At 41.3% G+C, this 27489-nt stretch overlaps 1 protein-coding gene across 2 annotated transcripts in view; it reads left to right on the top strand.

Moving 5' to 3' along the window:
• LOC136873920 (mannose-P-dolichol utilization defect 1 protein homolog) overlaps positions 1 to 27489 on the top strand; it is a 543576-nt gene that overhangs the window by 229767 nt on the left and 286320 nt on the right. For both annotated transcript variants that reach the window (XM_067147272.2, XM_067147271.2), the window contains exon 4: positions 16633 to 16837. In XM_067147272.2, coding sequence (XP_067003373.1) covers positions 16633 to 16837 — 205 coding nt within the window. The remainder of the gene's footprint in view (positions 1 to 16632; positions 16838 to 27489) is intronic.

Genomic DNA, 27489 nt, shown 5'->3' with positions numbered 1-27489 from the left:
TTATCAAATTAGACACACCCTTGTTGGTGTGCGAACAAGTGAAGTGTATTATTATTATTTTAACCAAACGAACCAATCGGTTCTTCATATGCAAAAGGTGGTTGATTTCAGCCTCTCATATCATATTCGTTATTCGTTTTTGGAAACAGGAAAGTACTGACTTGATTGAATAGATCCCATCTACCTTCACATTCACTGTTATGATTTCAGAGACTTACCGAATGTACATTTATGTACTAGCATTGGTTACAAAAGGATTTTAAAATAAGTGATACTGCAATAAAAATTACATCTTTTAAAATAATTTGATTAAATGAACTTTTTATGGTAAGACATAATACCTTGAATCTTAAGAAATCCATCCCTATTGATGTCTGTGTACATGAATATGAGGGTGATGTTAGAGGGGGGGGGGGGGAATCTGAATTTCCCCAATGAAAGTCATTGGCGTGTAGTAAAGGGTTCCAAGTTCAGTTAAATATCGACAGGTTTACTGAAAACGCTTACGTCGCACCAACACAGATAGGTCTTACGGCAACGATGGGGTAGGAAAGGGCTATGAGCGGGAAGCGACCGTGGACTTAATTAAGGTACAGCGCCAGCATTTGCTTATTGTAAAATAGTAAACCATGGAAAGCCATCTTCAGGGCTGCCGGCATTGGGGGTTCCAACCCACCATCTCCCGAATGCAAGCCGATTGATTACATTCATTGTTATCTTTCATCGCGTATGGAGAGGGTGAGAGAGTTCTATGTGGAAGAGTGAGGAAGTGTTTGATGTGCAGGCCATGATATATTCTTTCAAAACATTCTTCGTAATAAACCATTAAGTTCTTCAAAGTAACACATGTAGGCTATAGAAGTCTGTAAGCAGCACGTTAAGTTAACAACGTTGTGCGGTCACACCAAATCCGGTTCAAATAACTTGCTATCACCTGCACATCTCCATTAAATTGAAACGAAACGAGCATCCCGACACCCGGAAATCTAAACGAAGGGTTTGATGAGTGTAAAACAGATTATAAAATAAAAATAAATGGTAGGTGCTAATTTTATTATTCGGGATGGTTTCCTACAGAGTTCTCTCCCATGAAAACCATTATTACCATCACCATCCATGGTATTAATAATAATAATAATAATAATAATAATAATAATAATAATCAGAGGGTAAATTTAAGGAGACGGCAGGGCCTCAGGGCTAGACGAGGTCTTCTTGAGAAGAAACTTAAGCCAACTTTCAGCTAATGTATTTATGACTAATTTCACTTTAATATTTATTCCTTACACTATAAGAAGAATATAAAGTTGGATAACAATTAAGTTAGGTACAGAGGGCTCTCTGTATGTCTTATTTCTGCAAAATCTGCGCGATTATTACAATTCAGTCCCTTGTCTAAATAATAAAATAAAAATAACTCGTGTCCTCATCCCGAGGTGGCGCAGCTCTTTTCAGGCACACCCCCAATGGCGGGGGGCTGCAGATACCATTTCATCCACATACCAGCCCTTCTACCATTATTACATTTCTGACATTACCGGGAATCGAACCCGGGCCTCCGAGGACGGCAGCTAATAACACTAACCGGTTAGCTACGAAGGCGGACTTGTCTAAAGGAAGTTCAAGCTATTTGACATGGTTAGGACATGGCATCCGTTCATCCAATGAAAGTGATTCTTTTAAGAGCTCCCAATTTTTGTTGTCTGCTGAAGGCTACTAAGTTGTTTTACTGGGGTTGACAGAACGTTGATTTCTATTGTACCAGCTTTCCATCCTTTTCAGTGCCGTACTAAATGAAGCACTTCCGACACACTGTTGATGGAGATGTTCCCCTTAATATCAATCAATCAATACTGATCTACATTTAGGGCAGTCGCCCAGGTGGCAGATTCCTCTGTTGTTTTCCTAGCCTTTTCTTAAATGATTTCAAAGAAATTGGAAATTTATTGAACATCTCCCTTGGTAAGTTATTCCATTTCCTAACTCCCCTTCCTATAAATGAATATTTGCCCCAATTTGTCCTCTTGAATACCAACTTCATATTGTGATCTTTCCTACTTTTAAAGCCATCACTCAAATTTATTCTTGTACTAATGTCATTCCACGCCATCTCTCCGCTGACAGCTCGGAACATACCACTTAGACGAGCAGCTCGTCTTCTTTCTCCCAATTCTTCCCAGCCCAACTTTGCAACATTTTTGTAACGTTACTCTTTTGTCGGAAATCACCCAGAACAAATCGAGCTGCTTTTCTTTGGATTTTTTCCGGTTCTTGAATCAGGTAATCCTGGTGAGGGTCCCATACACTGGAACCATACTCTAGTTGGGGTCTTACCAGAGACTTATATGCCCTCTCCTTTACATCCTTACTACAACCCCTAAACACCCTCATAACCATGTGCAGAGATCTGTACCCTTTATTTACAATCCCATTTATGTAATTAGGGGCTGCCTGGCCGAGGCGGTAAAGGCGTGCTCGGTTCGCCCAGAAGGACGTGGGTTCGAATCCCCGTTAGGAAGTCGTAAAATTTAAGAAACGAGATTTCCACTTCCGGAGGTGCATATGGCCCTGAGGTTCACTCAGCCTACACCTAAAATAAGTACCAGATTAATTCCTGGGTGCAAAGGCGGCCGGGCATAGAGCTAACCACTCTACCCCATCACGTGCCGAGGTTAACAATGGTGGAGGCCTTTACGTTTCACTCCTCCAAGGGCCTTCATGGCCTGTACGGAGGTGACTTTACTGTGCTTCGCATTTATGTGATTACCCCAATGAAGGTCTTTCCTTATATTAACACCTAGGTACTTACAATGATCCCTGTACCGGGCGGTACACCTCCACGCCGCTAATTCAAACCTTGCGCCGGTTGAAACTCCCCTACTGGAGGAAGTCTGAACTTTATCTAAGGTGTTAATTTTCAAGTTTCTCAGAAGATGTCACTACTTGGAAATATTGAAGTTTCTGAACTGGGTCGTTTTCGATGTATTTTTGTTTTACCTGTAGTAAGAAGTGTGAACTTTCTCTTCTAGAGGACACTACTGAAGAACTACAATGGTGCACCCTAGTGCGAGGTGAATGAACTGTTTTTTTTTTTTTTTTTTTTGGAGAAATTTTTATTTCAAAAGTTTGTTCCTTGTTAAATTTCTTTCTGTTATTGTTTAAGTTGGCTGTATAACCCTTTCTTTCCCCTGGTTTTGAATTTAGCCAATCCCGAATTTCTTTAATTAATTTATGACCAATCAGGTGTATCTTCTCCAACTTGAATATCTTGCTTAACCCTAGCCAATAAAGTTTTTGTGGGCGGGTGTTCTCATTCCTGAAACGCCTCGAACTTTCCGCGAGAGTATATAAACTGCTGATTTTCGGGTCTCCGGGCCACTTCAGTAACATCTTTTGGTGTGTAAAGTACATAGCAGGGGGCGGGAAGCGCCTCTTTCTTCGGGCAGCAGTTCAACAACAAGGTAATGGCCGTTTAATAACTTCTTTTCTTGCTAGCTCAGCAGTTTAACTCTCGGGGCAGGTCCGAAGCTTTTCCACCATGTAACTTTTTCCTAAATGTAAAGACAATTAGTATCTATTCTATCTTTTAAACTACATATTGGGATAGAGAGTGCTTAACCCTCTCGAGCTCCCACTCATATTGCATTGAGGTGAACTTATTTTTCTCAACCGTTTCTTCCTTAACGTAATGTAAATTGTTTCCTTCTAAAAGTCACCTCTTTAGTATGGGATTAGCCCTTGCATTATCGGCCTAGTGCCAAATAGTTTTCAAACAAATGTATTAGGAGTGCAGATCGCCTCCTCTCAAATTGGTATTTTAGAGGCCATGTAATTAACCTTTTCTCACTTAATAGGCCTCAGTAGGTTGGGTATTTTACCCCTGTGTTTATGTCCTTAGAGGACAGCTTGAAGGTGGAATTTGGTGTGGCCTTTGACAGGCTTAAATTTTGAGAGCGAGTTGCTCTTTCTTGAAAATTTTGTTTTCTGCGCGCCTCAAGGAGGCTTTACTGTGTAATTTGGAGCAAGTGCTCCTGGGTATGAATGGGGTTTTCTGCCCCTCTGTTGAAACTTGTGTTGGGGTAAAGTTGGGCTAATTGCCCAAGAATAGCGAGTTCGGGGCTCGAAGCCCAAATCCTGTAAATACTGTAATTGTACTTTTGTTGCCTTGCTACTCTGTACCTGCCATGCTTGTTATTTCCTGATTTTGAAAAGAAAATATAACCTTGTTAAATTTTAAATTAATTTTAATTTCGTAGCCTGAGACCTGTTCACCCCCGCACCTTCTTTCACCTCTGCTGTTCCACAGATACCTCGGAACAATCCCCAAAAGGAACTTTCACCCCATCAACGCAGTAATTAAAACAGAGAGGACTTTTCCTATTTGTGAAACTCACAACCTCACTCTTAACCCCGTTTATCAACATACCGTTGCCTGCTGTCCATCTCACAACATTATCGAGGTCTCGTTGCAGTTGCTCATAATCTTGTAACTTATTTATTACTCTATACAGAATAACATCATCCGCAATATTATCTACAAATCGTATTGAATAATATCCATCCTCATTCATCTCCCGTTGCAGATCATCCACCTCCGGTCACCACAAGAGAAGAGAGAAAACTTCCTCTTGTGAACAGCCCCTGGACAGCGGCTACCTGCATGTCGCTCCAAAAAAGTTCTGATCTACTGTAACCTACTACTTAACATAGAGCTTATTTAATTGATCATTTTCTAACTCCACTGTCACTAAGTGCTAAATAAGTGACTTGTTTCTATATCCAAGAACATTCCCGAAGCAACCTCGCTATCTTGTAGCACTTTATCTATTGTTGTGTCCGGCTCCATGGCTAAATGGTTAGCGTGCTGGCCTTTGGTCACAGGGGTCCCGGGTTCGATTCCCGGCAGGATCGGGAATTTTAACCATCGTTGGTTAATTTCGCTGGTACGGAGGCTGGGTGTATGTGTCGGCTTCATCATCATTTCATCCTCATCACGACACGCAGGTCGCCTACGAGTGCCAAATCAAAAGACCTGCACCTGGCGAGCCGAACATGTCCTCGGACACTCCCGGCACTAAAAGCCATACGCCATTTCATCTATTGTTGTAACTGAGATTGCAGTGCCGTGTGTACTACATTTACCTTCTTGATAAGCAAATATTGGTATCTGTGAAGATGGGAAAATTCTTAAGAACACAGTCCCTTATATGCCTAGGCCCTATGCATCAACTTCTTAAGTGTTTTAAGTACTATCCTGGTTGCATATTCTCCCAGTATCTGCTTGAGCTTTTCTTTCCTCTTTAGTTTTCTTCTGACAGTCCCAGGTAGAGATAGTTTAGATCTGTATGGATGTAGCCTATTTACACTGGAAGCAAGTTTTCCTAGCTCCTTCCCTTTTTGCGGTGTGCTGCTACTAGCAACTCCCCGCTGATCTTGAAGGTTTTCTCTCAAGAGTGTCCTTCATTACTTAATTAGATTTTTAGTTTTTCGCCGGGCTGAGTGGTTCAGACGGTTGAGGCGCTGGCATTCTGACCCGAGCTTGGCAGGTTTGATCCTGACTTAGTCCGGTGGTATATGAAGGTGCTCAGTTACGTCAGCCTCGTGTTGGTAGATTTACTGGCACGTAAAAGAACTCCTGCGGGACTAAGTTCCAGCACCTCGGCATCTCCGAAAACCGTAAACGTAGTTAGTGGGACGTATAGCCGTGGACCAGAGATATCACCCAATACAGAGCTCTAATATGCTGGAAAGCCTAATTAGAACATAGTGTCGCCGGGTGTCCTGAGGAGTTCGTTTGCAACACTGTTTTAAACTACTCCAGTTATATTCAGCCGTCGGAACGATGCTTTCCACATTAAATTGAGTAGACCAGACCCCGAAATAGATGTTTGGTACTCTTGCTGCGAGTACCCAATGTTAGATATTCCATACGTCATTCCCTGCGGTTGGATTTTTTCGTCACCCTCCTCTTTCATCCGGGTGTGTGACCAGCACTAAGATGTCCGTGCTGATAATGTAATGTATGTAATTACAATGTTCAGAGCCGTACTAAGACAGTTAGTAGACCAATTTACAATATATTTTAAGCCTCCATGGAAATCCGACCGATCTTTAACACAGTTAATATTAAATACGAGGAAGGATGTCGGTGAGCACTTATTTGTTAAAAGTGGCAACCTTGAATTCTCCTGTTATACCAAGGTTCAAGTAGTACAGCATTTAAATCAGTACACAATAAGGCACGATCGTGTTGTGTAGTGTCACATGTGTAAATCACTCTACTGTAGTGTGTGTGTGTGTGGGGGGGGGTTGGAAGTGACAGTGATTCATAACTTAATTGTCCAAGTCGAGAGCCGCCATCATTGATTCTGTTGCCTTGGGTTGTTTGTGATGTATTGCAGCATGGACTCTCTCCCTTGTGCAGATACTTTGCTACTAGTACCGCTCCTACTGGGGGTTTTGTGTAGCTCACACAAACAAATGAGAGGGAAGTCGTTAACCTCTGTAATTAAACACCGTCTTGAGAGAGCTTGCGAACTTCTCTTCAAAGTTTGCTTGCTTCTTGATACGGGGCGTAGCGCACTACCCATAACTCTCCCTCTGTATTATATTGTGCTGTGCAGCGCGCTCGCACCTACTCCAAGATATATATTCAGCAGCTTACGTTACTAATTTGATAGCATTAATCAACGGTTAATCCGTGCCTCCATTGTGCGGTAATGCTGAGGTATTAGTGAATTGTGGAGACGTGTGAATTCATCAGTGGAGGTCTTCATGATGTATTGTAGGTGCAACAGTTGATACAGTTCTTAACTTGCTAGTAAATCACTTACATGTAACTTATAAATCATACTTTAAAATATTACGTTGTTAAGTATTTAGCGATTGCAATAAAAGCAGTGTGAGTATGCATATAATATGCATAATGTATTCCCTGGTGGCGTGACATATATGATAATTAATAATACAGAAAATTGACGTAAGATATGCACAGTACAGAGAAAGATATTTACCGTTTTAATATGTATGCAGAATTTGAAAACATGTTCAGACCATTGCTCCTTCTGGAAAGTGTAGTGTTTTCCATAAAGAATTGTCATACATTTAGCTCTTCATATTTGTAAATTTTATGAGACAATTTCAATATCTTCTTCATGGTAATAACGAGGATTGAATAAGCCGATAAAATTCTATCATTGGAATTGTCGTGTTTACACTAACCTTTTTCAAAAGAAGGGAAGCAGGGACTTTTACGAGAATCTATTTCCCAAAGGTTCACGCTATAACGCCACCTTCTTACTTCAGACCAGCGAAGTTATTTTTTCAGGGGGAGCGTCACGTCAGCCTCACTTCACTTGTATTAAGAAGCTGAGTAAAGTAGGCTTATGTCTTGTATCTCATATTGTCGATTTATACCTAAAATAAATCTGAACACATACTTGTTAATTGTTATGTGTTTAACGTCCAGTGAAATAATGTAGGCATAAAGAAAAGCTGGAGTACAGAAATGTTTCCTCCGGAGAGGGGTTCTTTCACGTACCAGTGAATCTCTAGACTTTACATGGGAATATTTCTTTAAGCGGTCTTGATTGTTCCCGGTCTAAAAAGCCAAGAGTAACGGCCGAGAGGATTCGTCGTGCTGACCACACGACACCTCGTAATCTGCAGGCCTTCGAGCTGAGCAGCGGTCGCTTGGTAGGCCAAGGCCCTTCAAGGGCTGTAGTGCCATGGGGTTTTGGGTCTTGATTGTTAACCAGCTGTGTCGGTATTCGAACTTATCCCTTCGAGTACAGTAGATAAACGCCTATTCGACTGCGCTAATCAATAATTTCACTGTCATTTTTCTACGTCCCTTCATTTTCTATAGAATTTTAGAGACGCAAGATGTCGCAGTTTCGTTCTACAGGAGTTTTCCTTAACGTGGTGGGAGGTAATGGCGCGCAGTTGTTACATTTGAACACACTCGATTCCACTGACCTCGGCTGGGATCTATTATTGAAGTTATAAATGAGTTTCATGGCTTTTCACTTTTTCCCCTTAAATATTAATCATGACTGATCTGAGATGTGCTCGATTTGTGTCGAGTTTTTACATTATTGTTGATACATAGCTGCACTAGCTTCGCCCACTTCTATTCAAGCTTCAGACACAATGCTCTTGAAAGTGCGGTAACCCAGGCCTATCCCATCTTTTTGTTTGTTACTGCTTCTCAGAGTTTAGAATCACCTAGAGAGTTGATTTGACAAGTGCGGGTCGTGTAGCAGTAAGCGTTCATTTGGGAAATCGTGGGTCAAAGCCCGCTGTCAATAGTCCTGAAGATGTTTTTCCGCTGTTTCTCATGTTCACACCAGGCAGATACCGGAGTTGTGCCTTAGTGCCACATTCTACTTTCCCAGTCGTCGAAATCCTACTGTTGTTAGTGCAGAGTTAAGCATATGGTAAAGTTTAAAACTTTAGTTTATCAGCATCTACAGTTCTACTACTAATACTCTATTCTACAAAATGTTTATGGGATTTTTAGACATCGTAGCTGAAATGTTAATATTTTCTATTTTTCTCTAGCTTGTCTATGCTAATCGAACAAACTTAAGTGTAATTAATAACTAACATTATTCATTTCTCTCTAACCATTTGTTCATTTGTTTTTTGTAGGGACATTAACAATCTCCTAATGAAATTCGAAGATGGAAGGAATTATTATTATTATTATTATTATTATTATTATTATTATTATTATTATTATTAAACACAAAGATCTTCGGTTTTCCTTTTTCGCTAGAGGAGGGGTTGAAAGATACGGCGCTGTTGAAATATGCTCTCAAGCGGAGAATATTGCGGTACGGTGATATTGTAGGAAGGATATTGGAGCTTGGAGAGAGGGTAATAATCGATGTTAATGTGACGGCTGCCGGCTCTTGTTTGGGGGCACCAACTTTCTCGGGGTGTGGTTGAGGTCCATGTTCCACTGATTTGTGTGCGCGCGCCTGCTCATGAAGGCGTCTTGGAGCGTCTTGCCTCGTGTTGTAATGAGTGCTGCACCCTTATTAACGGCACATTTAAATCAGCGCTATGATATGCCCTCCACTTTGCTTTTCCTTGTGATGGGCCATCAAAAAGTTTCTACAATGAGATTTTTCTTCTTATCCTTTAGAGGGACTTAATGAAAGATTTCTCGTTACCACAATACTTAGTCTACTGCTAAGAAATCCTGGCAGTAATTTTAAGTATCAGAGGCACTGTGTTCGTAAAATAAAATATTTCGTCGTTCAAAAACAATCGTTTCACATATTTTTGCCGCCGCCGCCAATACCACCACCACCACATGCCTGGCTCATTGGCGCTGTCGCTTGTGACCATTTAACTAAGCAGAACACAGTGGTTTCTTCCGCAGTTTACGTCGAGTATGTTTAAGGGTCCGGTCTACCATATCAGCATGGTGTCAATTTGTTTACTGGAACGTATTAATAATAATAATAATAATAATAATAATAATAATAATAATAATAATAATAATAATAATAATGTTGCTTGTTGTCTCCGTAGATTTTATGTTAACCGAGTGGATTGACTGTGCGCTTAGGGTCGCGCAGCTGTGAACTTGCATACGGGAGATAGTGGGTTCGAATCCCACCGTCGGCAGCTCAGGTGGTTTTCCATGGTTTCCCACTAGGCAAATGCTCGAGTCGTGCCCTAATTAAGGCTACGGCCGTTACCTCTCGTTCCATCGTCGAAAACCTTCGGTGTGTTAGTACGATGTTAAAAAAAAAGTTCAATCTTCACTTCGAAACTCGTTGGCATGTCGTGAGTGTTATTCGTTATCGGTGCTGCTTTGCGATGTCAAAGAATGGACATAAACGGCTTCGTCCATGAATTGACTACAGGGTTTTGAAATGGGGACGTATCGCAGAATGTTCAAGATCACATGGGTAGACCACGTTACCAACAAGGAGATACATCTTCGTGCCGGGAGATCATGTGAAGTATGAACCCTCGCAAAACACAAGATAGGAGCCTATTTCTGTCGCATCTTCCGAAGTGGCAAATATAGCCGGATACAAATGATCACTATACAAGGCAAGATGGAACAGAAATGTGGACGTGGGTGGACACCGGTACACAGCGCGCCGAACCGCCTTAAGTGGTTCGGTATCTACGATACAAAAACCCTGGTGCTGTGAAAACTCGAAATAGAACTTTACGATGGTTGCCAGCCTTCTGTGAGGAAACGGCAGAAGCAGTACAAACTAACTTTAAGAATCGCTTAGATGTTTGACTTTCGTGCCACTGAGTACTGTACTTCTAGTACAGAATCATTACAACACCCTCAAATACCATCGACCTCAGCCTGGATCACGCTCGAATGCATAAAATTCGCCATTTTGAGCCGCGAATCTTGCAGATGTGTATTTCATTGTACCTGTACTGTATTCTCTTGATGCTTTGTGATTAAAAAGGGGCTGCTGAAACGGTGTCAGTTTGTACGATGAAATAGTGACAGAAGAGATCCAGGTTCGTAGATCGCGGTCCAGTGCTGTTTGAGAGAGCAGATCCTTGAATATACTGAATATGGTTTTTAGTAAAACATTGTCCACCTCCGTAGCGTGACTGTTAGTGCTATAAGCTTCCGTCCTCGGGAATCCGGGTTCGATTCATGGTTCTTCCAGAAATTTAAGATAGAACATGCAGTTCACCTCTGTTGGAGGTGTGCCTTAAAAGGGCTGCACCACCACGAGAACACGAATTTACTTTACTAGTGAAATATCAAGAGCTTCGAATCCTAATGGACAGTAGCAGGTAAGCGAGGAAAACGTCTAATGTCAGCGTGATGCTGGCCATCAGTCTATTTTTTGATTGGACGTTAATAACAGGAAATAGCATACAAAGAAGAAGCCTTGGTTGATAAGATTTTATGTTTGAAATAAACTTGCAACGTATTAGGTCGTGTGCAATATATATTGTAAATATCGAAAATATGTTAAGTAGCCTACAAAAACAAAAATGGCCAACCGGACACCAGTGGGAATCGAAGCCACAATCTTCCGATTTCGCGTCGGATGTTCTTTCCAACTGAGCTGTGGTCGCCTATGTCACATTTGAATCGTTTGTTGCACCAACAGCACTTCTCCACTTTTTGTCACTATATGAGTTATTAATACTGCCATGATTAATGCACGAAGGGCTGCCATTTTGTGCAGAAAAAACACTTCTTCCATATATCTCTGCCTGTCAGTCGCGAATGAAAGTTTCCGTTTTGTGCAGAAAGAACACTTATCCTGGAGAGGTGTTGTTTTTACTTCACTTGAGTCGCTAGGAAGAGGTGTGAAAAAAGATGCAAAAGTCGCGTTTCATATAAATCAATTTATGGAGTTTCAGTATGAGGCAAATGCTGTCTTAGGAGAATACTGTATTGATGGACTTTGCGTTTATACTTTCAAGTTGCTTATTTCTGCAACCCGTCTCCCTGTATTACCAACTAGACTTGCTTATCCGCAAGGCTTTGTTCCATTGAATGAAAATAAATTAGCAGACATAAAGAAGTTGGAATCTTACATACCAGAAGAACACCATGAGTTTTATAATGAACTGTTTGAATGGACAACATCAGCGCAATAGAAGTGAGAAGCATTGTTCAAAGATAAGAAACTTACATGTTACTTGTATTATATTGTGTTGTTTTGTTTTACGAACTTTGGAAAGGGACATAAAAGGAGTATTCTTCTGTTTATTTTTTTTACAATGTGGTCTAATCATAATATGTGCAAATAAGTAAGTCTTATAAATAACTATTAAATAATGGGTTTAAACACTGTATTTCCTCAGTACAAATAAAGTTCCTTTTGAAATTGAAATGACGTTAAAATCAATGTTACACTTCCTTATATTCTCAATAATGGTGTTTGTTGCAGAAACAGCACGTCTCCACCATTTTCAACAAAGTCTGTAAAGGAACCTATCTGTCACAGTCATTTCAACAGTAGAATAAGCATAATAAATATCGGAAGGATAGATATGACATTACACACTACAGACAGATTTTCCTGTTTTCTGAACAATTTGGTACGTTGGAGAAGTGTTGTTTCTGAAACAAACGATTCATTTGTTCTCATGGAAAGAATCTAAGTTACAGGTCTCGCACTACTACCATCACAACTGTAGAGTGGGGGCAAGTCGCCCGTTGTTGGCTAATTTAATGAAAATTGAATATTCATTCAGATTTGTATATCCAACTCTTGGTGGTAAGGTCGCTGGTTGTATCTCTACAAAGACGTGGAAAATATCCGGACACTCCACATGTAGATTGTTGGCAGGTTATTGACCGTCGTTGCTCCACGAAGTGTCCGTGTCCACTCGAGTAATCTAACACGCACTCGGCCGCAGAAAGGGTCCAGTAGAGTTCTGCTTTCTCTGCTAGATAGCAGTGGTACTTGTATAAAGTCAAAGAAACACAGGCAACCTAAATGCCGCTACTCAAGAACGTGGTTACTGAAGGCATAAGATAATAATGATGGGGTGAGTTGACGGAGCGAATTGTTACAAGTCATGTAGCTGTAAGCTTGTATTCGGGAGTTTGTGGTTTGGAACGCCACCGTTGGCAGCTCTGACGATGTGATTACGAGTAAGAGGTGGAATGCAATAAAAATGAAATGGATCTTGCATTAAGTGCATTTGAAGATGGGTTTGAAAGTAAGAAATATGGAAGATGTACACCTAAAAATACGGTTGTAAACTAAATATTTAGTCATTAGGATTAAGGGTTAATCCAGTAAATGATATTTCTGGGGACAATTAAATTGTTAACAAGTTTAATAATATATCTCTTGCTATTATTAGTATCCACCTTGTCTCTGTAACACGTAAAAATAACGTTCTCGAATTTATGTAAATTTTTATTTTATTTTAAGACAAAAGAGCTAAGATATGATTGCCCTCCAGACTCGAACACGAAACTCTCGCTCTTCTGACTGGCTGACACGAGAGAGACTCTCAGTTTTTAGATGTTAAAATTGTTTGTCTTTTGAGACATCTGCTGGTTAACGACTGGCTAATTATGAAGCACCACTGAATTAAACCTAGTGCTGTTTGTCGGCCAAGACTAGAAGATTAATTTATTTTCCATTCCATAAATTTCCATTTTCCTGGTCTATGGTTAGTGACTAGGAGGCTCTAGATCAGACCTGCACAATTGTACTGCTCTAGGGCAACAGCTACGGCAGCAGTTGGCAATGCTTGCTGTGTTAGTCACACCGTACGAATGCCAGTTGCACGGACGAAACTCAGAGGATGCAGCCTTCTCTGCAGTATATCGCCAACCGCTAGGAGTCTGTGCAGCCTTCTTCCTGTGCATGCCGTTAAAGTATTTCCACGATGTACGCACTGTTTAAGTGTAAGACAGGAACACCTGTCCCTAACTTTGCCAGTTAAAGTAAACCATATATCTATCTGTTTATGTTAGCAACACGGGCTGCGTCGTAATTTGTAAAATATTGAGGGTTTATATTTGTGAATATTGGGTCGTTACGTCATGACACTTCATTCAGGTCAAATTCCGTGAAAAACTCTTGCAACAATCGTAATTATCATTTTAACAACACATTGAACATCATGAAAACTGATGAACATGTATTTAAAGCGTCTAAGTCCGAAAGAATAAAGCACACAAAAAAGGCACGTCATTTAAATATTGGCGTATTATTTTGTGCAGCTTTGAGATATTTCGCTTTTTTAAACATGTGCTTTGCAGTGTTTTTAGTCGGGTTCTGCGTACTGGTTAGTCTCAGACAGTTTTTTAGGTGAACGTCCGACATGTAGGAAGGGGTCTGGCTTTTACATAATTTCATCCTAAGGGTAGTAACGATCAACTAAAGATTTTGGCAGCCAGTTGGCCGTGCGGTTAGGGGCGCGTGGCTGTGAGTTTGCACACGGGAGATAGTGGGTTCGAATCCCTCTGTCGGCAGCCCTGAAGATGGTTTTCCGTGGTTTCCTATTTTCATACTAGGCAAATGCTGGTGCTGTACCTTAAGGCCATGGCCGCTTCCTCCCAACTCCTAGGCCTTTCCTATCCCATCGTCGCCATAAGACCTATCTGTATCGGTATTACGTAAAGCTACTAGCAAAAAAAAAATCCTGATGTCTCGATTTTTCTTTACTTATCTTCCAGGACATTTTCAGTAAAGCAAAACACTAGTTCCATATGCTGTTGTATAAGACAAATGCAATTAGCTGTATATTGAAAAAACTTTAACGTTCAAAGCTTCTGTAATCGTATAGTCATTCAGTTTTTTTGGGTGACATTTCATCCCGTAATTTGTTTTACGAAAGAATCATTCGTTTAATCTGGAGGAAAGAAGTCTACAAGAATATGGCGTTGAGAATTTATGATCTCATTAGATCTACATGTTGTTACGTTCCATTCCTTTGGTAGTCCCCTTCGGTACTTCCTGGAAGGGACTAGTGAGTCAGATGACCGGGGAGCTCCCAGCCGGCCTGTAGGGCATGACCGGCATTTCCTTGTATTATTCTCTTCGTCTGGTTCCTTGTGAGTTTTTGGAATATCCAACGAGAATATTTCGTCTGTAGCCATATCGTGAATATTCCAGTACTCATCACCTGAGCCATAAAAGGAGGCTAGCCACAAACAGAGTTGGAGTCATTGTGTTGGTGTGAGGGTTGACAGCGGTGTTGGCTGTCGCCATTGTCCCGCCAGAGTCTGAATGAGGAGTTTTTACTTCTTGTTGCGTCGGTGTAGCGAGTGAGTAGCTGGACTGGGTCGTTGGTAGTAGTGTTGGCTGCTGTCATTGTCCCACCGGAGTCAGAGTATCGTCGCGTACGGAACGGACGACTGCGCGCGCGCGCGCGCGCGTGTGTGTACTTCTGTGGACTGAGAAGCGTCGTAAAGTCAACGATTGCAGTCTGTGTACGAAACGATGATGTATGTAGAAATGGAGCAGTGTTAACTGCCGTTATTGTGAGGAGTATTGTCCTGCTGTTTAACACTGTTGAGCTGTTGCTAGTTAGTTGTTCACTGCGTTTGAGTGTGTGAATTACTGGACTCTCTTTGGAATCGAATCAGGGAACAGTCATCGTGTGTTTTGTGGCCAGTAGCCCTGTGTTCAGACGTAGCTGTCTGCACGCAGGTGCTGTATGGGGTGAGTGGACTTGGAGGTGATACCAACGAGCCGGACGCCCTGCTGTGTGTGTGTGTGTGTGTGTGTGTGTGTGTGTGTGTGTGTGTGTGTGTGTGTGTGTGCGCATATCTTCTTCTTTCCGAATGGGTCACCTAGGACCACGCGGAATCAACATTTTTCGGCCTTCTTTTTTGCACAGTAGTTCTTCATCTTCAATGATTGTGCACGTCTCCGATCCTCCGACCATGCCGATCGTGTGGGTTTCATTTCTTGTTCCTCAAATCCCCGTGTTTGAATGCTGTTTTGTATTTCCTTTCTATCTTGTACATTTGGCGATCCTAATTCAGCGAGGTCTTTCTCTAATGATTTGTACCCCTTTGATCTAGTGACCTTGTTTTGTAGAAATTTGTAAATTTGATGTGAAAGTCTGTTAGGGTTCATTCGTTCCAAATGCCCTGCAAATTGGATTCGTCGCATTCGAATTGCATCTCTAATTTTGGAAATGTGCTTTTATATTTCAATGTTAGGTTTAGGGTGATGAGTTCCGTTTATGATTCTTGGTCCTAAGATTTTTTCATGATTTTTCGTTCTTTAATTTCTGATTGTTCATTTAATCCCTTTTGTTGTCTGTTGAGAGTTTCCGCAGCGTAGAGTGCTTCTGGTTTAACTACTGTATTGTAATGTCGTATCTTATTGTTCCATGAAAGACATAGTTTATTGTAAACGGTTCTTGTTAGTTGGAAAGCAGTTTCTATCTTTTGAATTCTTGAAGTTATGGATTTCCTTTCATTATATTTTTCCGTAATCCATTTACCTAGATATTTGAATTCATTCACCCTTGAGATTTTGTTAGTGCCAATGGTAAGTTCTTGTGGTGCATTTTTATGTCAGTCATATATTTAGTTTTTTCGTATGATATTTGTCCGATTTTTGCTGCTTGTTCTTGTAGAATATCAAGTTGCTTTTGTGCATCTAGTATGTTTTTGGCTATAAGTGCCATATCATCAGCAATTTTTATACCTTTACTCTTAGGACATCCTAAAATAAATTAGAGCGATAAAACAGTGTTTTATTCATAACAGTATGTTAAAATAAAAGTATTCCAACGTTCTGTTGCTTGACAGTGCTTTAGTCCGTACTTCCAGTAATTTTAATATTTCATTCCATTCAACTGGAGAATTTGGAGGTGAAGAAATCATTCAAATGCTTTGACAGCGTTTAGAACAACAAACGATTTTCATATAATTCTGCAAATATTGAAATGTTGGAAGTTGGACAGCGTTGTGGCAAAATCTGCGTTAGAGCCATCTAACGATCGGCGGAAAACTTAGACAACAGTTCAAAAGTTCTGAGTTGCTATCAGAGATGGCCGTAGTAGAAAAGGCGCACAATACAAACAGGAAGGGAAGGTGTACCCCTGGTACAATTATTATTATTATTATTATTATTATTATTATTATTATTATTATTATTATTATTATTATTATTATTATTATTATTATTTCAGCGCTTGGGGTGAAGGCCTGTTCCTTGCCGTCCAGACTGCCATCATTGCCACTCTAGTGCTCCTTTATGGGGGTTCTCTAGTGCGAGCTGTTGGTTTCGTCATCTCCTATGTTATTCTCCTCTTCGTCCTGTTGAGTGGCTTCACACCAGTGGATATGCTTTGGTCTATGCAGGCAGTCAATGTACCCATTATCATTACCGGCAAGGTAAGTCCTCTCTCTGTGTAATATTTGTGTAGTTCATGTGGTTCATGCAGTATTGTCAAATTCGTTAAGGGTCCATATACTGCTGAACATTACATATCTTGCTGACGGAGTAATAAACCAACAGTGAGAGTAATATCACGGGATATAAAATTAGCAATCCAGTTTGATAAAATCTTGAAAATTTTATATTTGCGACCGACTTTTCACCGTATCATGCATGAATATCTGCTTGTAGAACAACACAAATTTTAGATCCTCTAAGAAATAGAGTAATAAGGGCGATAAAATGTCTACTTGTGGAAAACTTTTGTTTTACAGAATGATACAGGCTGGCTTTGTGACACAGCTCGTCATGCACTCCCGTAATTTAACCGCCAGAGCGGCAGAAGCAATAGGACTGACAGCCGAAGAAAGTACAAAACAGGTTTCAACACCTTCAGTATTTCTGCTGATAATAATGATTACATGCACAGGTTAGGAAGTATAGTGTAGACCGATTGTACTGAGGCACCATATTAATATCCTGCAAACCCTTCCTAGCCAGTTATATAGCCGTGAACTTCTGCGTTTAATTTACACCTCTTGCATCAAGATTAATTCTTCACGATCTTTTGGCGGTCGAACAAAACACGTCAGACCTCGACCGTCATGTTTAAGGGCGGGAAGAAGTCGGTGATCGTACCGACCAGGGAAGTTGTCGAAATTCTTGCAGTGCATGTTGCGTAATGCGAACAGCACAGGAACGGACATTATCCTGCTGGAACAGTACATCGCTTTGTTGATGCAGGAATAGCACCAAGACGGAATGAACAATGTTGTGGACGTTTATGGCGCTTGTGAGTGTTAACCCTACAAACACCATACACGTAGATGACCATCTCTTTCATGAAGGTAGAATCTGCTCTCATTACTAAATGCCATAGAGTACCATACGATGTCCCAGTTAATTATTTTGTGACCTCACCTAAGACGCTTCGTCATTGACGTGATTGCTTGTAAGAATGGACGCATCGTGTGCTTTATGCGTTTGTACACCTAGTGTACGTTGTCGTAGTCAGTACCAAGTAACCGAAACACAGCTTACACCTCGGTAACAATGGGTTATTTTTTTTTGGTGGTGTCTAATCTTCAGCTGAAAGGTTGGTTTTGGATGCCCAACAGTCTCGCCATCAGGTGTCACAAACAGCCTAGTGGCGCCGAAGATGAGGGAAATGTGAAGTTAGGTAATTTACTGTTGCTTTCCTCACTGATCCAGAAGGAGCTATTACATATCATTGTGTGAAGCACCCTGAAATACAGGCACGCATTAACATTTTATTAGACTTAATTTTAACTATGGATTATCAAATTATAATTCACTTCCGATGCAGTTAGAAACCCTGTGGATATCCACAACAAGCATTATATCGATAGGTTCAGTTGTTTGAGTGAAGTATACCTGCGAGTAACTTGTGCAATAATATGCGCTAATTCTATTGAGCGACTGTACATACCAACCGACACTACAAGTGACAATTTTGAACCATCTGTAACAGGAGCTGGCTGCATTACTTCAGTTACTTCAGTTATTTTCATATCGCCAAAACCATGGATGAGAGTGAGACAGGTCAATGAATATATATATATATATATTTTAAAAAATGTTCTAGTAATCTGTGAACACTGTCTCACCATAAACGGATATAGGCTTTTCGGTAACAATAACTTTTATTTAACATAATGTTTAGTCTATAGCTTTGAACAAGTATGGTCTAATATGGTACTATACAATACTGTATTAAATAAGAGTTGTTTACAGGCATCGACAATCACTATTCCGTCGTTCAAACAGCATTGCTCGAATCTGTCAAAGAAGCTGAGTACAAGAGTAAATCTACTGCATAAACTAGCGGGCAGCAACTGGGGTGCAGATGCAAACACTGCTTCACTTTCTCTAACATACTCGGCTGGTGAGTACTGCGCTCCTGTGTGGGAAAACAGCGTACATTCGAGCAAGATTGACCTACAGCTCAATGAAACCATGAGAATTGTTACTGGTACAGTGAGGTCCACTCCTACTCAGTGGCTGCCTGTTTTAGCAAACATTGCTCCTCCAGATCTGAGGAGAAAAGCAGCGAAAGTACAGTTGCTCAAGAAGACCTTTACACACAGGAACTCACTTTTGTTCAATGCCTTACGAGATCCACCTGTGATGAGGTTAAAATCCAGGAATCCACTCTGGACTGATCTACACTCCTATGAAAAATTCAGTGTAACAGCAGAATGGAGACAGCGATGGGATGTCCACCCACCAACGCCTTTCTGATTAAAGACCCAACGAAGAAAGTGCCAGGTTTCGATCTTCCTCGACATGAATGGTCAAAACTCAACCGTTTCAGAACAGGCCACGGCAGGTGCCGATATATGATGAAAACGTGGGGATATTGTGAAAGTGCTGCGTGTGAGTGTGGTGCTGAGAAGCAGACATTGCTTCATGTTGTTGAGAGCTGTCCACTGTCAGCATTTAAGGACGGTTTACGGACTCTGCGTGAATTGACACAGAGTGCAGTGGACTGGTTGTCGAAGCTGGACGTTCTAGTTTAATTACCTCTATATTTTAATTTGTATGTTAATTGTATATTTTTACACACTGTGCTTGTAAATGCCATACGATAATAATGATAATAATAATAATAATAATAATAATAATAATAATAATAATAATAATCGCTGTTCCAGTATTCCTCCACGGTGTATGCTGGCATTGTGTAGTATAGCAGAAGTATTTGTAGAAACCCTCTTACTGGAATAATTCTGTTGTAGTAATTAGTATAGGTTTAAGGCGACCATGGGGTCCAAGGTCTATCCTCTTTAACCATATCTTGATGCGATATGTCGTACAGAGGCATAAAACTGGACTGGTGCACTACCAATCATCATCATCATCATCATCATCATCCATTATCTAACGTCGAGTTCGATTGCGACATTGTGTTCACTGAGACGTTTCTGCTTCTCCTATCGTCTACGTTCCATCATTTCAGCTTGCACATCCAGTATATACCAGGGGTACTACGGCCCATATGCTTGTGCAGAAACACGCTACTTGCTTTACGTCGCACCGACACAGATAGGTCTTATGGCGACGATGGGACAGGGAAGGGCTAGGAGTGGGAAGGAAGCGACCGTGGCCTTAATTAAGGTACAGCCCAGCATTTGCCAGGTGTGAAAATGGGAAACCACGGAAAACCATTTTCAGGGCTGCCGACAGTGGGGTTCGAACCTACTATCTCCCGAATACTGGATACTGGCCGCGCTCAAATATTTAATCTATGTTCTGAATTTGAATAAAGAAAGTCAAACAAATCGAGTTATTTATGTTTAAACATGATGACAAATTAGTCGCATTGATAAGAATGTGACGATGTTGCTTTTTGATTCGACAGACGGGGCAGGTTTTTCTCCGGGTACTCCGGTTTTCCCTGTCATCTTTCATTCCAGGAACACTCTCTACTATCATTTCATTTTATCTGTCATTCATTAATCATTGCCCCAGAGGAGTGCGACAGGCTTCGGCAGCCGGCACAATTCCTATCCTTGCTGCAAAATAAAGGCTTCATTCATTCCATCCCTGACTCGGTCACTGACTGGATAACAGGTTGTAGGTTTTCATTTTCTTTTTCAATCGCAATAACTTGGTTTTAAAACTGTAGATTGACAAGGAGCGAAGGTGCATAAATTCAAATCGTATGTACGAAACATACACTTACATTAGACTGAGAACTGTAGCGCAACGTCCCATCATAAATATACGGTTGACACTCCTTGATTTCGAGTTTAATTGTTTTTTGCTATTTGCTTTACGTCGTTCCGACACAGGTAGGTGTTATGGCGACGATGGGATAGGAAAAGCCTAGGAATGGGGAGGAAACGGCCGTGGCCTTAATTAAGGTACAGCCCCAGTATTTGCCTAGTGTGAGTTTAATTGTATAATGCTGTGTAACTCTGCAAGGTTTAAAGAAATAATAAGTTCGTAATGTTGAAGTAAACAGTTAATGCCTAATCATCTCTTTTCTTTGTTATCTTTATGCTATTTATTAGTGTAAAACATTAATTCAATAATAAAGAAAAGCATTGGGATATACCGTGTTGATAATTTTCTGTTGGTATATGCCGAATTTATTAACTAAAACTTAAAAATAAAAGATAATATATTAACAGTTAATGTTTTTGTTCGAACGATACATACCAGCTTTGCTGTTATATTTTATTGGTAAATTAATTATCTCTTTGAAGCACTTCAGTCATTTAGGATCGACCATCCTCAACAGCTGACTACCGAGGCACAGACATTTAATGTCTTTTGGCCGTTATCAGCATTGTGGTTAGAAGAGCATTTTTGTGTGATGTCGAATTGTGATGTGATCTTCTAGCCGCGCGGTGTTCAGGTAGTGTTTCTGCCACTCATCCGAGGACTCCTGATTCGAATCTCGACATGTTGAGGGATTGTGATCCTGGCCTGAATGTCGGAACGTTCACTTAGCCTTGTACTGTCTGATGTGAAAACCCGCAGAAAACCAAGCTGTACAATTGAAGAAGTTATCACTATGACATCGTGACACAACACATTAAAATACTTTCCTTGTGGCATAGTTCAAATGGTAACTGGGAAGATGCATCGTTGTGATTTTTCGGTTATCGACACTGAAACTGGCTGTCTGGAGTATTTTTCTTTATGAACTGCATTGCTAGTATCTGTTATCAATGCAGTTCATAAAGAAAAACGCTGCCAGTCTCTGTAAATGAACTCTGTTGTTCCATAGTCGACTGTTTGAAACTAGTACTTAGCTCCATTTTGTAGGACGTCATATAGCTTCTTAATATAGCGAGAATATCCTGTGCCTCATACCCAGAAGCTTCGGGTTCGATTTCCGGCTCATCTATGTAATCCTGATATGAGCGTGTGAAGGGATTCACTCAGCCTCCCGAAGCCTGGACCCCCTGTGGGTGGGGAACGCAGACGAAGAATACACCCACGGTATTCCCTGCCTGTCGTAAGAGGCGACTAAAAGGGGCGACCAAGGGATGATTGTACTAGAACCATGAAACTACTTGTGATTAGTACCACCACGTGGGGAACACCATGGGTCACCTTTACTTGCGGGTGTATTCTTCGTCTGCGTCCCCCACCCACAGGGGGTCAGGCTCTTCTGATCACGTTCGCGGTCTCTCTCATCAGAGCACCGTAGCTGACTTCAGGAGGCTGAGTGAATCCTTTCACACGCTCATATCAGGATTACATAGATGAGCCGGAAATCAAACCCGAAGCTTCTGGGTAAGAGGCACTAATATATCCGGCTCCATGGCTAAATGGTAGCGTGCTGGCCTTTGGTCACAGGATCCCGGGTTCGATTCCCAGCAGGGTCGAGAATTTTAACCATAATTGGTTAATTCCGCTGACACGGGGGCTGGATGTATGTGTCGTCTTCATCACGACGCGCAGGTCGCCTATGGGAGTCAAATCAAAAGACCTGCATCTGGCGAGCCGAACTTGTCCTCGGACACTCCCGGCACTAAAAAGCCATACGCTATTTCATTTTCAGTACCACTATGTTAGGTACACAATAGGTTTGTGATTAGTAGCAGCAGAGAGTGGTTCACTGTGGGTTTCCAGTACCCGTGATTAGTACCGTTGTGAGAAACACCACGGATCTGGGCGTTACTTTTGATTAGTACCACTATATGAGCGACACTGTGGGTCTGAGTTGCCTGTGGATAGTACCCACTATATGAGGAACACCATGGGAATACCGGCGCCCATGATTAATACACCTAGATGATGAACACCATTGGTTTGCGTTGCCTATGGGTGGCGCCATTATGTGAGAAACACCATAGGCCTGTGTTACATGTGCGACGTACTATGCTTGTGAGTAGTACCATAATGTTTGGAACACCGTGAGTCTACGCTACTTTTAATTAGTATAGCAACTTGACTCATACGATGGTTCTATTTACTAGCGATAAGTGCCATTATGAGGGACTGTTGACCTGGAGTTTGGACCCCATTGGACAACGAGCATCCTCGATTCAGCAGGATTGTGCTTTAGAAGCAGTCCCTTGGTCAGTATAAGTTTCTGGGTCGGATCCACTGATTATTTTAAATTTACATCCATCCATTCATTCTTCATCACATTTTTTATTCTGGCCATTGAACTTTTAAATTTGTCATTACATTTCATACCATTAGGGACCGATGACCTAGATGTTAGGCCCCTTTAAACAACAAGCATCATCATCATCGTCGTCGTCATCATCATCATCATCATCATCATCATCATCATAAGAAGAAGAAGAAGAAGAAGAAGAAGAAGAAGAAGAAGAAGAAGAAGAAGAAGAAGAAGAAGAGCCTGGCAGTACGGATAAAGCGGTGAATTCGTGACATTTCAATATCTATCGGTCATCTAGATGGGTTCTAGTCGTCTTGGCCGGCCCAAATGGTGTGGCTATCTACTGTAGTTGTACTTCTCCTTTAAATAATTATCACCACCACCACCACCAAAGGCTGCCTGGCCAAGGCGGTAAAGGCGTCCTCGATTCACCCGGAAGAACGTGGGTTCGATTCCCGTCAGGAAGTCGTACAATTTAAGAAACGAGTTTTCCACTTCCGGAGCTGCATATGGCCCTGAGGCTCACTTAGCTACATGAAGTATGATGTCTGTCTGTTAGGTCATCAGCCCAGAGGCTGGTTGGATCCTCAAATAGCACCACCAAAGGTTATGCGGTTATAAGGAAACCGCAAAAACCAATGGCAGCACCAAAATGAGGCGTACTAGGCAAGACGAGGAGTGAGGTAGTTTGCCATTGCCTTCCTCACTGGGTCAGAAAGTGCTATTACAGCACAACTGACCCTATGAGCAACACCTTTCATAACACTCAGATGCACTAGTCGTGCTCTGAATGTCATTACTCAGCACCACCCATACCCCAGCAGCTTCCAAATTGTCACAGCCATGGATGAGACTGGGACTTCGGTGAAAGCTACACTTTACTCTGGCCTGTGCCAAGAGATGGATACAAAAGTACTGTATCCATCAAGAAATGGCAGCAGGCAATGATATAACCAGGTTAATTCCTGGGGGCAAAGGTTGCCGGGCATAGAGCTAACCACTCTACCCTACCAAGTGCCGCGGTTACAGATAATGGAACCCTATACCTTTCACCCCTCCAAGGGCCTTCATGACCTGTACGGAGATGACTGTGCTTTGCTTTTGCCACCATCACCACCACCATCACTTGGCAGACCGAGGGTTCTTAATGTTCTGTTTTTAGCCGCAGTCTGAGTTTCAGGCCACCCTTTGCTTATCTTACCTTTCCTGACCAAGTCCATTATTCCTCTAGGTAGCCTAGCCTCCTTCATTCTTTGTACTCGAGTTCTTCACAGAAGTTGATTAATATGCACGTCTACGTCCAAAGTGTTCACTTCTTTTACCTTTACCTCTCAGCTATGAATACCCTTTTGCCATTTCCTCATTTGTTTGTATATGCAGTCTTTTTCACTGTTTTCATATCGGTTACCTGTAACTTATTCACGAAGTAGACGATAGACATACTTAGGCTATCAGTAGAGGCACCGCTGTTTTTCGCAAAGCGCGAAATCGCGAAATTTTACAAATTTGGCTCAAAACGCGAAATTATTTGCCTTTAAACAAAATCGCGAAATAATTAGCGACGTTATGTGGAATAACGCTTTGATCCAAGGAGCATAATGAAAGGTGATTTAGAAAATGATGAAGTCCCGCATCTAATAAAGCAAATTCCCATCCTTCAAGAACCTTCAGCATCAGAATATCTTCAGCCATACACCGTGTTTGGAGAACTAGTTGGTCGTTCATGATAGAGCAGGTAAAGATATTGATGTGATAGCCAATCTTCTTTCCTTGATGTCAGAATAAATGGGCATTTTGTGGAAGCTGCAGTGAAAGCTTTATGCATCCCGGTCAGTAATACGAGAGGTCATTTTCAATGTAATGTACTAGGATGTCTGACAAGAGAACAGTCCTCTCTCTGTCTTTTTCAGACTGATGTGTAAATTATGTTTGTAGGCTAGGCCCTATGTCTTGTTAAAGTGACAGGATAATTTTTTCCAAACATCCATGCTTTTTTTAATATATACAATGTGTGTTTTCAGTACAAGCATAAATCTATGTTTCTTATACATTTATGTAAAAATAAAATATGTTTCGTTGAAAATATGCTATTAACTACCTTTTGGTTTAAGTTTCATTACTGAAGTGAGGAAAAAATAGCGAAATTATTGACGAAGTAAAATGAAAATAGCGAAAAGAGATACCAAAATAACTTTTTAAAATGACGAAATTAGGCCAAAAGAAATCACCACAAACAGGTGCCTCTAGCTAACAGCTTCCACTGCCATGAAGTAAAGTCAGCCAAAGAACTGAGCATTTGGTCTGGAATCTCTCGCACTTTAGATGCGAATCATGTTTAGCTTGATTTGTGGATAAAGAAAGAAGGAAGGAAGGAAAGAAAAAAGAAAGTTAATAAATGTTTTCTATAGTCTCTAATGAAAATGTGAATAGCGAGTAGGAGGTAGGCTAAGTTGAAATGATGATCAATGGGACGACTTCCTGGACACTTAATGGCGGTGGTTAAGCAGTATACAGGCACGCATTGTAAGGTAGCCCCCAGCTACTTTCCACTTCGTTACGGTCGAAGCAGTCATTAAGTAGTCTGACCACCCCAGCAATCAGCGTGCCAAATTCTTGAATGCAAGGAGGCTACCGGTCAACCGTAGTGTTAGTAAGTGCATAATGTTTCTCTTTCTCAGCATCGTATTTTCCTAGCTGCTAAGCGGGTCATGGAGGACCGTGATAGCAATTAGCACTGCGAGTTAAACCACTCATACTCACTGTTTTCCTGCCGTGGCGGTTTATTAAAGAATGGAACGGGAGCACCCTTTCTTTACTAGTCAGTGTCTCTTCGAAGGAAGTAACTTAAGCTACTTACTTGACCACTCAACTACGACCTCGCCGTATTTAATAGGACAGTGAAACAAAATTATCCTAACCACCGTGATATCCAAATATTTTAATTGAAGTCATGGAGTCGAATTTTGTCCCGCAGGCGTTATTTTACGTTCTGAAAAATATACTGATACGAAGCTGGAGTATTTGAGCACAGTGAAATACCAATGGACTGAGTCGGGATGGAACCCACCGACTGGAGTTCAGAAGGTCAGGTTTATACCGTATGAGCAGTCAGCCCGACATTTTAATCTAACAACAGCAGTTCGAAAACGATGCGTGGCATATTATAAAGACGAAACTTGCCGTTTGATTTTATGTCGTTCAGTGCTGAAGATAATCATAACATTTTAAAAAAATTGCAATTTGCTTTTCGTCGCTCCGACACAGATGGTGGCGATGGAATAGGAAAGGACTAGGAATGGGAAGGAAGCGGCACTGGCATTAATTTACAGCCCCAGCATTCGCCTGGCGTGAAAATGGGAAACCGTGGAAAATCAACTTCAGGGCTGCCGACAGTGTGGTTCGAACCCACTATCTCCCGAATGCAAGCTGACAGCTACGTGACCCAAACCGCGCCACTCACTCGGTAATCATCAATTAATCGTACTATACTATATCGAGAAATGTTACAGCAGTATACTGCATGAGATACTGTACGTTCTTACCTTGGTTAGCCGAAGGACCTCGTGACGATCGATAAGACTGATTCTGAGTACAATCAAGGTGCGACACACACTCGACCAGATTATTGTCGGAAGACATACTTTTAAGAGTAGATGGGTGAAGTAGTCAAGCCCAAGTATTTCACTCCAGGTAGAGCTAAATACTAGATTTTTAGGATATCATTCTTCGTAATTGAATATTCATTTCGGAGAGTTCAGAACTAGGTTCAGTGGTCTCTTCTACTTGCTGTTCTGCGGTCATACTGAAATACTCAGTACCTCGTTCTTTAGGATGTTCGTCAATTTTTCTTATTGTGAGCAATATCGGTGCATTTTGTTTCTTGCCCTCTATGTAGCTTTTTCAGCATCTAAGCAAAATAAGTTGGCACCATTGGTTTACTCCTTCGAATAGCACTCGACTAGAACCTGAAAGAGAATCACGCTCAATTACACGTTGAAGTAAAACTAAGTATCCTACCTAAGTGCTATTTGTTTAAAAAATCATGTTAATTGATACTTGCTAGGTTGTGATGAATTACCACAACAAATTACATAGGCTTCAAAACCGTGTCTGCTCGCATTGTAACTACAGGAACTTCGTAAGATCTGCACAGCTTGGACCGGGAAAGTTAACTTGCATCTTAACTTCTATTGGACCGGGCGAGTTGGCTGTGCGGTTAGGAGCGCGCGGCTATGAGCTTGCATCCGGGAGATAGTGGGTTCGAATCCCACTGTCGGCAGCCCTGAATATGGTTTTCCGTGGTTTCCCATTTTCACACCAGGCAAATGCTGGGGCTGCACCTTAAGGCCATGGCCGCTTTCTTCCAACTCCTAGACCTTTCCTGTCCCATCGTCGCCATAAGAGCTATCTGTGTCGGTGCGACGTAAAACAAATAGAAAAGAAAAGAAAAACTCAAATGGGCTCACACGATATACGCATGGGGAAGGGCCTTACTTGAATTGG

This window comes from Anabrus simplex, chromosome 5 (assembly GCF_040414725.1).
Source record: "Anabrus simplex isolate iqAnaSimp1 chromosome 5, ASM4041472v1, whole genome shotgun sequence".
In the NCBI taxonomy this organism is placed as follows: domain Eukaryota; kingdom Metazoa; phylum Arthropoda; class Insecta; order Orthoptera; family Tettigoniidae; genus Anabrus; species Anabrus simplex.
Note: the sequence above shows the minus strand (reverse complement) of the source record. Positions and strands in the feature narration are given on the sequence as shown.